The sequence below is a fragment of the Triticum aestivum genome, chromosome 6D, assembly GCF_018294505.1.
Source record: "Triticum aestivum cultivar Chinese Spring chromosome 6D, IWGSC CS RefSeq v2.1, whole genome shotgun sequence".
NCBI classification, from domain to species: domain Eukaryota; kingdom Viridiplantae; phylum Streptophyta; class Magnoliopsida; order Poales; family Poaceae; genus Triticum; species Triticum aestivum.
Window position 1 is genome coordinate 424,205,754 of NC_057811.1, and position 12,460 is coordinate 424,218,213.

At 50.4% G+C, this 12,460-nt stretch overlaps 1 protein-coding gene across 1 annotated transcript; it reads left to right on the forward strand.

Moving 5' to 3' along the window:
* Nucleotides 1–1,010: 1,010 nt before the first annotated feature.
* LOC123141829 (U-box domain-containing protein 21) lies at nt 1,011–2,797 on the forward strand. The gene has a single exon (XM_044560896.1). It carries the CDS (start codon nt 1,175–1,177, stop codon nt 2,537–2,539), a length of 1,365 nt encoding a protein of 454 aa, XP_044416831.1. The 5' UTR covers nt 1,011–1,174; the 3' UTR covers nt 2,540–2,797.
* Nucleotides 2,798–12,460: the final 9,663 nt, after the last annotated feature.

Genomic DNA, 12,460 nt, shown 5'->3' on the forward strand with positions numbered 1-12,460 from the left:
TCGCTTTTCCCTACTTAATTTCTTGTTTCATGTTATTTAACAATCCTCCTTTAAGCTGTTGAGTGTTTTATCAATTTTAAAACTGAGTCTATTTTGAGTCTTCCATCTAGAAAATTAGGCATGCGTTCCACGTAAGCTTGACAAGGCCAACTATTCGTTCTAGGCTACACCTTTTGTTTTGAGCAACCATTCTAGGCTACACCTGGGCGAGGGCAACCCGGCTCGATGGCTTGCTAAAACCTTGACAGTTGGGCTATGATTTGATTTCCCATGGTAGCCCTATTGCAAAAGTTTTTTTTAAGCTCCTTATTGCAAAAGCTTGATACACCTATTATTATGTATATTTATTTCAAAACAAATAAAAAACTTTATTTATTTATTCCAATAAAATAAATGTTATATTAATATAAAAATATAATACTACTTGTTTGGCCCGGCTTGGTATTACCGTGCCAGGTTTGTAAAATCCGCCCAAAGAACCATGTTTATTGGCGATGAAATGTTTAAATAATTTACATTCCACCATTTTTAAATAAAATCCCACTGCCCGTCGAAACACTAAAGTTAGCCTCATGAACTTAAACTAAAATTTATTTAAATTACTAAAAACATTTAATTCAGGTAGTTTGTTCACCATATAGTTTTCTCAATCCAAGCCATGGTTTTAAAAAACCGAGCACTAACCCGCCAAGATGCCGATTCGCCAGTTCAATTTACATGTGGACGACGAAACATTTCAAATGCCTTCTTCCAAAACAAAACAAAACAAAAACTAGAACACAAACGAGGCTAGCTGCACCTGCACTGCACGGAGCCAAATACCATTCTCCATCTCAAAACAAAAGCAAGTGTACAATTCAAACGTTCAACGGTCAACATTCAAACCCCAATCCCAAGGAACAAACGCTCCCCTCCCCAGTCAGTCTCCGCCCCACCCCCACCCCCACCCCCGCCCGTCCTTTCTTTTTCCCTCCCTCGCTCTCGCCGTTCAAACAAACGCACGCACGCACACGTTCGTTCAACATTGCCGTCCACAACCTATATAGCACGCCATTTTCACCTCACCCCATCCAAAAGGCAATCATCGGTCGTCAGCCGCCATTCTCGTCGTCGATCGGCTCCGGCCCAGCGCCTGATATCACGCCAGCTCGATCGCCGCTTTCTTCTACCGTCGATGGTCACGCCGCTGCCCCGCTTCCGCGCTCGCGCGTTCCGCGGCGCGGCGCGAGGCGCGCCGGCCGAGATACCGCTCGCCGTGAGGCGGACGTGGCAGCAGCCGATGTTGGTCGCCGCCGCCGATTCGGAGCCTGCCGTGCCGACCCACTTCTTGTGCCCGATATCGCTCGACATGATGCGGGACCCCGTGACGGCGCCGACGGGGATCACGTACGACCGGGAGAGCGTGGAGGGATGGCTGGAGCGCGGCCACGCCACGTGCCCCGTGACCGGCCGGCCGCTGCGGCTGGAGGAGCTCGTCCCTAACCACGCCACGAGGAGGGTGATCCAGGAGTGGTGCGTCGCCAACCGGGGGCTCGGGGTAGAGCGCGTGCCCACGCCCCGCGTCCCGGTCTCCGCTTTCGACGCGTCCGAGCTTCTGGAGGCGGTATGCGCGGCCGCGAGGCGCGGCGACGGGCCGAGGTGCCGGGAGCTGGTCGCGAGGGCCAGGGCGCTCGGGAAGGAGAGCGAGCGCAACCGCCGGTGCTTCGTGTCCGCCAGCGCCGCCCGCGCGCTCTCGTCGACGTACTGCCATCTTGCCGGCCAGCGGGTGGTGCCAGCGACGGCCCTAGAGGAGATCCTGGCGGCGATGGTCGTGTTCTTGCCTCTTGACGAGGAGTCCAGGCGCCACATTGCCTCCCCGGCGGCGCTGGAATCCGTCGTGTCTATCCTCTCCCACAGCGAGCTCCTAGCGCGGGTCAGCGCCGTCGTCGTTCTCCGCGAGATCGCCTCCTCATCCGACCGGCAGTGCCTCGAGGCGATGGCCAAGACCACCGGCATATACGCGGCGCTCGTCAAGCTCCTGGAGAAACCCGTCTCGCCCCAGGCCACCAAGGCGGCGCTGGTAACCGCGTACTACCTCGTCATGCACACCGAGCTCGCCGCGTCCCGCCTCGTCGACCTCGGCGCGGTGCGGCTCGTCCTCGAGCTGCTGGTGGACGCCGACAAGGGCGCGACGGAGAAGGCGCTGGCCCTGCTGGACAGCCTGCTCCTCACATGCAAGGGCCGCGACGAGGCGTACGCGCAGGCGCTGGCCGTGCCGGTGATCGTGAAGAAGATGCAGCACGTGTCCGACATGGCTACGGAGTTCGCCGTGTCGGCGCTGTGGCGGCTGTGCAAGAACTCCCCGGCGGAGGGCGACGGGTGCAAGGCCGAGGCGCTGCAGGTCGGCGCGTTCCAGAAGCTGCTCCTGCTGCTGCAGGTGGGCTGCGAGGGCGCCACCAGGGAGCGGGCTAGCGAGCTGCTCAGGATTCTCAATGGATCCAGGGACGGCGCCGAGTGCATCGACACGCTGGATTTCAAGGCGCTCAAGAGACCCTTCTGAGTGTGCATATTGGAACTTGGTTACGATCGATGTGGATAGAACCATGCAGACACAATTAGGTTTAGATTCTCTCTCTCTCTCTTTTGGAAGAACTACTGTGCTCAAGGGGGAGTATTTTTGGAACCTGGGAATATACGGTTCCACTCAAAATTAGCCAAAAAAAAAGACATCTACAAGTTGTAAAAAATATATATGAAAAGAATCATCCATGCAACAGGTAGAAACTTGAGCTTGGTCCCCGCAAAAAACTTGAACTTGGTGGATGTTGGCAAAACAAAAGCACACATGACAATTGGCAAACTGTGCAATAAAATACAAAAAGCGCAAAACCCTTTGTGGAGTACTACATAATTTATTTATTGTGCATAAATCATAAAATATTTTTGCATACTTCAAAATGGTCATATTTCTAGAAATTTTGCATGGATGTGTTTCAATTTATTTTCCTGTGTATATGATCTTTTGAAACTTTAAACATGCAATTTTTTAGTTTATGAAACAAGATCATATATATACTTGATGATACCATGATTTTTTATATTTTTTTACTGAAAATACAACCTCCTTGCTATTGTCCATTATCATCTTCCAGCCAAACCAAATTACAGGCATATTAGATCATGGATGTAAATGGGGTAAAAATTTAGGCTCACCACTAATCATACACTTGAGGATTTTTTGAGTGCCAACAAAGTTCTCCTTCCTGTTCTCTTGACTTAGATACCAGCCTAAGGAGTTAGGGTTTTGGAACAGGTGGTGGTCAAAGACTCATGATAACTAGATGAGAAAGGTGGATGGCGGCTTGTTGTTGAACGATGGATGGACAAGGAGTTAAGCGACGGTGACGAAGGTGTCGGGTTAGGATCTTGGAGCAATGGATGTACTCCCTCCGGTCATTTTTACTCCGTGTATTAGATTTGTGTCAAGCCAAACTTTGCAAAGTTTGACCAAATTTATATTAAAATATATCAACATCTACAATACCGAATATATATACTATGAAACTACATTTCAAAATAAATCTACCATATTGATTTGACATTGTGAATGTTGATATTTTTTTCTATAAGTTTGTTCAAAGTAGAGATACTTTAGCATTGGATAGAACTTATATGCAGACTAAAAAGAACCGGAGGGAGTAAATCTCCTGGGGGCAAAATCAAGATATGGTGTGTGTGTGCGGTGTGGGGTGGTGGTAAATGTTAGCCATCCAAATGGGAACGGTGGACAGAAATGGTGGCTCTACACGATTCTTCTTTTGGGGAACCAAACCAAATAATATATGTCCTCATATTATTTAACTCTTTTAATTTTTTTTGCAGGTTATGTAGAGGGCCACTGCTTGGATCTTTATGTGGTCATTACTCACTCTTCCGAAAGTCAGGGAGCTTTTGACTATTTGGTGTATCCGATGGGAGATGGTAGCACGGAGTATTTACAACTGGTTTGGATAGCGGTCCAATAAATGCAAGGTGTTTAGTCATCTCGTCCTATTTTCGCCGATTGTGGCAACTTTTATCTTCATTTCATTTTAGCTCCGTGTGAGCTTGTACTGAACCGCAGACCTTTTGAAACTTTTGTTTAATAATATAGTTGCATGCATTAGTTTGATGCAGAAGCCGGGGGTGACCCTCCATTTCAAAAAAAAATGGTTAATTGCATCCTCCAAAATAGGAACTAACATATTGCAATGAAAAAAAAACCTCTTGTTCATATGCACTAGCACTTAGTTTTCGCTTAGTTTTCCTTATTAACAGATCAATACTCTTGTTCATATGAAAATTATAGAGCTCTTATCGGTTGCTTGAGAAAATAAACACTCGCACAACGGCCATTAGTTGCTAAAGTGAATTAAAGAAATACCAATTCATCTACATTTGCTCATATTTGAACCGTTTGTGACAGATACTCCCCCCGTTCCTAAATATAAGTCTTTTTAGACATTTCAAATGAACTACAACATACAGATGTATGTAGACATATTTTAGAGTGTAGACTCATTCATTTTGCTCCATATGTAGTCATTCGCTGGAATCTTTAGAAAGACAGAAAGACTTATATTTGAGAACGGAGGGAGTATATGATATTGCCCCCAAAGTGAACAGAGACCACCGTCAGTTGCCGATTGAAATCTTTATTGTAATAGTAAAAGTGAAAATACTTGAATCTTCATGGACAAATGGAGTAGGAGTCAATTTGGCATGCTATAGTTCCGACTATTCCTTGTTCTTCCAGTGCGGCCGTATGCATGGGAGATGCCAATACGCCGTTTCCCTTTGGCTGCATTTTTCGCTCATCGAGCTTCCAGAAAAGCGGACACAAATTTTGACCATGACGAGAGGAAACGCCAAGTTTCCATTATACAACTGTAGCATGGCCGGCCGGACACGGACAGTAGGTTCACCAAGATACGTGTGGAGTGGTTGCCAATATGGAATGGAAGCCAAGATTGATTACAGAAAAAGGCAAAGAGCCCGAGTCGAAATGGACATCAGTGCAGTACCGTGTGCTCGGCGCATACGGTTTTGATTCCAGGAACAAACGTTATCCATGCGCGCCGTACGATTGGCTCACTGGCTTTGGCCACGCACACATTCCTTTTGCTTGGAACACTTGTTTAGGACCAAACTCCTGCCCTTTTTATTAGGCGGGAAGCACGGAGCCTTTTGCGGGCACGGGAATCCATGATCTCCGCCAAAGGTTAAAGGGAGATCGCATGCATCATCGTCGGTTATATCCGGCCGAAATTGCTCTACACACGATGTGCCCTGGCCGATCTGTGCACGACAAAACAATCAAGCGGCCGCTGCTCCTTTGTGGACCAGATTCCTACCGCTGGATTTGATCGTCGTCTGCAAATCGTCCAAAAGTTGTCGTCCGCATAGCATTGCTCATATCCGGCGTTTGGCGAGTCACGGCAAGTAGGAGTAGTACGTACGTCCTGGCCCGCGTCACCTTCACCTAAACCTCTAATTTTCACCGTCAAATCACTGATTGATCTTTATCATGCAAAGAAAGAAGACAAGTAATCCGTCGACGACGAGAACTATGACTGACAGAAACTATGTGCACTGCAGCTTACCAGTTCAACTAACAAAGACAGTTCCCTTTCGAGTATACTACTTGTTGAGTATAAGATTTTTTTCCGGGCGAGTATAAGATTATTAGAAAGTATAGGATAGACTAGGATTTGGTCCTGCATTATCTTGTCTTCAAGTTGGTCTTTATGCTCCTATATATATATAGGGATTGACTATTCGTCACCCTGGGTGAGGAATAGTTATTCTTCACCCCGCTCTATTTTACCATCAATGCACTGTAATTTTGCGTTCCGTAAGTTTTGTCTTATTTCTGACGTAAAAAGTGACCGTAAGAAAATATATAATCGCCATAAAAAATATTTTATGTGATGTAAAATTACAAACGTAAAAACGTAGTGTAAAATATACATAAACTCCAAATTTTCTTGTCTTATGACCTATATTTTTAGTTTCTTATACCAAATTTTACGTAGTGACTCAAAGGGAATGTAACTATTTGAATTCGAAATGTAATTTAATTATGAAGTGATCGTAAGATTACCTCAGGTGAAGAATAACTTATTCTGCACCCTGGATGATGCATCACTATATATATATATATATATATATATATATATATATATATATATATATATATATATATATATATGCCCACGAGGCTTAAGCAATACAACGAATTATTCCATCAAATCTCCCTCTCCCTTCTAACATGATATCAGTTTTCGGGTTCTAAACCCTAGCCGCCGCCGCTTTCGCACCCGCGCACCGCCTCTGGGGCGGTCGGCCTCCATGACCGTCGCCGGGCCGGCGCCGCCCGTACCTAGGGTTCGTCCGCCGGTCGTGTTGACTGGCTGCCCTAAAGAGTCTTTTTCCCGAGCCCTTGCTCCGGGTTTTTCTTTCTCTCGCCGGTCGTTTTGATCGGCATTTTTTTTGTTTTCCGATCTATGCTTTATCGGTTTGCGTCGCCCGCCGCCGCCGTCGACCTCCGTGCGCCTCTACTTCGACACCGCCCTGTCCCCGAGTTCAGCGCACCCCACCACCGATCGAGCAACGGGCTGCCGCTGTGTCGCCCCATCGGGCCGCAGCGCCGCCGCCCCGTGGTTCTCCCCGTGGCCGCACCGATCCGCGTCGCCGCTGCGTCGCCCCTTCGAGTCGTAGCGCCGCGGCACGTGGTCCCCGCCGCCGCCATGAGGCTGTTCCCGAGGTTGCACCACATCGCGCGCTGCCGCTGCATCGCCCCTTTGGGCCGTAGTGCCGCGGCCCGCGGTCAACCGCCACGCCGATGCCGTCCGCTCCAGGCCGTCCCCGAGGCTGCACCGACCCTCGCGCTACCATTGCGTCGCCCCGTCGGGCCGTAGCGAGCGTGGCACGCGATCCCTGCAACCGCCCTGAGGCCTTCCCCGCCGTCGCCCCGACCTGCCCGCCGCCGTTGCGTCGCCCCTTCGGGCCGTAGCGAGCGTGGCACGCGATTCCTGTAACCGCCCTGAGGCCTTCCCCGCGGTGCCTACTTCCAGCACCGCCGCCGCGCCGCGCCGCCTCCTGGCGTGGGAACGCCACCGTCCGCGCCGGTCTTCATCATGCTGTCGAGTTCTTCCTTGCCTACTTCCAGCACCGCCGCCGCGCTTCTGACCTAGCCCCTGCCGCCACCTCCTCAGGTCGCCGCCACCGCTCTTCTTCCCGGTCCACGGCGCCTTCCTCGACACCGGCCACCCGACTCGACATCGACCACGGCATTCTTCGCACGGCTACCTCGACCACGGCTCCACCATCTACGCTCTCGGCTACATCGACATCGGCACAAAGGCTTACCGCCTGCTTGAGCAACCTCGTCGGTTTTCACTCCAGCCACGATTCCGCGATGCATCGACCGTTACGACTATGGGGGGTGTCCGTCGGCTTGCCTTCGGATTATTCTCCAGTCTCACCGTCTGCGTCGTTACCGTTGTGGCTGTTGGTCCTGCCTTATCTTATACTCCAAGTTGGTCTTTGTATATATATATGCCCACGAGGCTCAAGCAATACAACGAACAAATCCAGCAAATCCCTCTCTCCCTTCTAACACTACTGACCGTATCGATCGATCTGGACTCTAGACTGGACTAGCAGAGCTCGAGTCATCCGATCTACTACGTACGTGACATCCAGCTCGTTCTTCCAATCTCCGCCAGTCTCCATCGTCGACTTGTCTTGCGATCTACGCCAGTCCTTGAGCAGGTAGTATAGTAGAAACTAGCACGACACGCCGGTGGGCAGACAAATTAGCTTCCTTTCTCTGACGCTTCACTACTCCCAGGCAGCACTCCAGTGTTCCGTCGTTCAACACCTAATGAACCAGCGGTCGACGATGCACAGCTACGTGGCGATCGAGACAGATCGGCGCACGTACGTACTCGGACCAGAGACCTCGTCGCATCTCATACTTTTCTGCAAAGAAAGAACATACATGCACGTCCGTCTCGCCATGAATTGGAGGTCCCTGTTGGGCACTTGGGCTCTGCTCATCTTGGCCGGTCGTGAGACGAATTCCTGACGTCGATTGGTGGTTGCACTTGCACGCACGCACGGCAGCTGATTGATCGATCTATGTTTGGATTGACCGACACCAGTGGACTGCATACCAAGAAAGAAAACACAGCAACAGTGGGCTGTAGAGGCTCACTGGCTCTCGGTCGTCGTAGGCGTGCTCGTTGGGTACCTACAGTCCTACACCTCGCACAGCCAACCAGACTGGTTGAGCTACGAGTACTACTTAAATCACAGCCAGCCAACCAGCAGCAGCGAAGACGTCACTGTGGAAGTCAGTCCGCGCGACGACTGGCTCGTGGAAATGGACCTCGGCTGGGGGTGTTAGCGTACGTGGCGGTACGTGTTACGTGCAAAAGTGCCAAAGTGCGCGCGTAATGGATGCGCATAACAACGTGATTAGGCATGCCATGCACTACACGATCGATACTACCAGGATGGCTTTGGAGTCACGGCTCGAATGTACTTAGGCAAGACGGGCAGGAGAAGACGACATGGTGCGTGGGATGATAACGACGAGATAAGCGTAGTAGATCGGGGCCTAATCCGAATCGAGTTCCATGTCGGAATATGAGCTACCTGTGGAGTACGTGGTCCGGATCCTCTCTCTGATCTGGTGGCCGCGCATACAACCGTTGACTCGTGCCCTGCAAGTCGGGGTCAACGCTGCGTCGTGGCTGGCAGAGTTCTCAATTTTTTTTTAAACGAAGTCAAAGGAATCGCCTCATGTTTTTTGCGGGTATACCTGATGTACTTCCTCCGTTCCGATTTACTCGTCGTGGTTTTAGTTCAATTTGAACTAATCGGAACGGAGGGAGAATTAAAGCATCTCCAACCGCGCCCCCAACAGACCCTCCCCAGACGTTTTTGCCGTGCCGACGCCCAAAAATCGGCCCAATCACGTCCCAGGAGCCCTTTTTCGCCGGTTTGGGTCGAAACTGACGCCGACGGACCCAGGCCGAACCCGGCGCGCTGGGGGGCACCGGGGCGAACGGTTTTGGCGCGAAAGAGCCGCGGGCCAGCCGCGTCAGCGAGGCGACGCCTCGTCTTCCCCCAGAGCACCTCGGTTTTCCGCGGGGAATCAATGGCAAGGCTGCCGCCGGTCAGCCTTCCATTGATTCCTCACGGGCCGGTGGGTCACGGGCGGCGCGGCGACGCCTCCCCTCCCGCCACGCGTACACACGGCGAGGGATACAAAACCCCGCCGCTCCCCCTCGCCGTTGGCCACACCAGCCTGAGCCCAAACCAGCCGCCGCCGAGCTCTACTCTCTCTTGTCCGCGCCGCCGAGCGCTATCTCCCCCGTCCTCCCATTCCCTCCTTCCCTCTCCAGCGATGGCTGAACGCTTCCCCGGCAACGCCGCGGCGGCCAACGGCTTCGGCCGCCGCTCGCTCCAGTCGTCGGAGGCGTGGCTTCTGTTCAAGGCCAACATCCCGGCGCCAACGGACAAGCGCGCCGGGCCAACGGGGCGGAGGCTCAGCAACGGCGGCGTTTCCATCCCCCCGGTGCCCGACGTCACCGCGCGCCCCGACATCTGCGCCGCCGAGGTCGACCGCGTGCGGTCGTCCCTGACTGAGGAGCAGCGCGTCCTTCCCAGTACGCCGCCGACAACCACGCGGCGTGGGCGGACTATTTCCAGCGGCGGCAGGCACAGCGGCTGGCGTCCACGAACGGGGCGCCGATGGTGGGGGGCATCAAGAACATCGACAGCCGCCGCCTCTGGGTGGGCGTCCCCGGCCGCACCCCGCACGGGGTGTTGGAGTACCTCGAGGGCGGCAATAACCCGCCGCTGGCATACCCTGCCGCGGCGCCCGCCCCGCCCCCCGCCGGAGCGCCAGGCCATGGGTGCCCAGGAGGTTCGGCTCTTCCTCCTCCCACTCCTCCTCCCACTCTACCGGCTCGCCGGCGCTCTTAGGCGTCAAGCCCGAGCCCGCCGCGAAGACGCCGCTCGGTCGGCGCACCCGCAGCGCTGGCATCGTCATTAACGAGGGCGGCCGGCGCGCCTCCTCCTCAGCTCCTCCGCGCTTCGTCATGCCGAAGACGGAGCTGGGGCTTGCCGCCGTCAAGCGGGAGCCGGGGCTCCCCGTAGTGAAGACGGAGCCCGGGCTCGCCGGCATCGTCAAGGAGGAGGAGCTCGACGACGAGGCGGCCCTGAAGTGGTCGCGCGACGACTGGGCGCAGACGGAGCTGCAACGCCAGATCCTCGCCTTAGAGCGCTTTGAAGCCCGGTGCCATGACCGGGACGAGGGAGGTGTCGTCGTCCTCGATGACAGCGACGACGACGACGCGCCGCCGCCACCGGTCCGCCTTGGAGACGCCGGGCAGGGGTCCAGCAGCAGGGGCGGCCGCGCCATCAGGAAGGAGAAGGCCGTCGCCGCCGACGAGGACGGCGGCGACTTCGTCGCGCTCAGCGACTTCTTCGCCCCGTAGATGTCTTTTTTTAAATAATTTATGTAAACGCCGAACATGTTGAATATGAATGTCAAGTTAGCCGAATTTATGCTGAATTTGGCCGAACTTTGCCGAATTCAGATTTTTTAAAATAAAAATAATACGCGTCTGGGGCGAGCGACTGGGAACCCGCTCGCCCCCGCGCCAATTTTACCGCCGGCTCGCCCCCAGGGGGTGCGTAAAATCGCCACCTGGAGGGCCAACGGCTGGAGATGCTCTTAATTAAGAGAATAGAATTTGTTACATGCCCGTAAGTATAAAAGGTGTGACTCTCCCGGAATGAAGGTCCCTAAGTTTTTGAGACCCATGGCCATCCAAAGAGATGCTTCAAGTTTGATGTTGTTCAGAAAGATTGTTGGTGGCGAGGACTTGTTGCAAAAGACCTGTGCATTTATTTTATTCCATATAGACCAAGAAATGAGTACGGCGAGGGATGTTCAAGCTTTGCGATTTGAATGTACCTACCGGAGGGTTGATCCACCAATCTTTGACATTTTTTCTCAAGATGCCATGAGGAAGTGTCGACAGGCTCGTGATGTAGCCACTCATTGGCCAAATTCCACATACGAAGAGGGAATCTACAATTGTAGAAGAGGTTTTCTTTAGAATACACTTGAAGAAGAGGTGAGCGTGGATTCTTGTTCTCTCTTGCAAAGGGAGCAAAGAACACAATTTGGCCAACCTTGTTTCACCAAGGTCCAAATCCTTTCTTGAATTTCCAACCACATGAAGAACTTGACTTTAGGGGGTGCCCAACCTTTCCACACCATGTGTGGCATCGAAGAGTAGATAGTACCCATGAATTGTGCCAAGTAAGCAGTTTTGACTCACTGACGGCGCGAGCGAGATGGGCCAGCCCACACACGCGGCAGGCCACAGCCTCTTTTTTGTTGTTTTCTGTTTTCTTTTTTGGTTTATTTTATACTTTAAAACATTATATATATAACCAAATCTACAAAAAACATTTGAAATATGTTGAACACAATATTTAAAAAATGTTGAACAAACAATTGAAAAATATTAATCAACCACTCGGAAAAATGTTGAATGTGTATGGCAAATTGGTGATCATGTATGAAAAAAATGATGATTTCTTTGATCATGTATATAAAAATGCGAATCATCCATTTTGAAAACAGATGTTGAAAAACTATTTGAAAAATGTTAATGAACCATTTGGGAAATGTTAAATGCGTATAGAATTTCTTTTGACCAGGTATTAAAAAATCAAGAATTATTTTTATCATGTATAAAAATTGGTTATTCAAGCATCTGAAAATATGTTGAACAAGTATTTGGAAAATGTTAACTATGTATAGAAAAAATGTTGACCATGTATAAAAAAAGATGAAAATTTTGATTATGTATATAAAAATGTTAATCAAGAATTTCTAAAAATGTTGAACAAGTGTTTGAAAAATGTTAATCAAGCGTTTGGAAAATGTTAAATGTGTATAGAAAAAATGTTGACCATGTATTTGAAAAATATTAATATTTTATTTGAAAAATGTCAATTAAGCATTTGAAATTATGTAGAGAAAAATTGTTGACATGTATTACAAAAATGTTTATTTTGTATTGGAAATATTTTAGATGTGTATTAGAAAAATGCTGCTGACATATTAAAAAATGGTATAAAATAACCAAAAGAGCAAAGAAAACCATAAAAAGAAAAAAAAAGAAAAAAACAAAAAAACGAAGAAGCAGACTACAAAAAATTGATAAGAAAAAATGAAAAGAAACAAACTCAAACAAAACCGGCTCGAAGCGCCTCAAGTAGAACGCGCCCCTACTGCTTACCACAAATGGGACTTAGGCAGAGTGGCTAGCAGCGCCCACGATCTCCCTTGAGACCATGGATCTATCCCTACTTCTCCCGTTTCCTCTCCTGTTTTTACTTACTATAT

What these genes read in the sequence shown, in the direction of transcription:
- LOC123141829 (XM_044560896.1), top strand. Translation starts at nt 1,175, where the DNA reads ATGGTCACGCCGCTGCCCCGCTTCCGCGCTCGCGCGTTCCGCGGCGCG.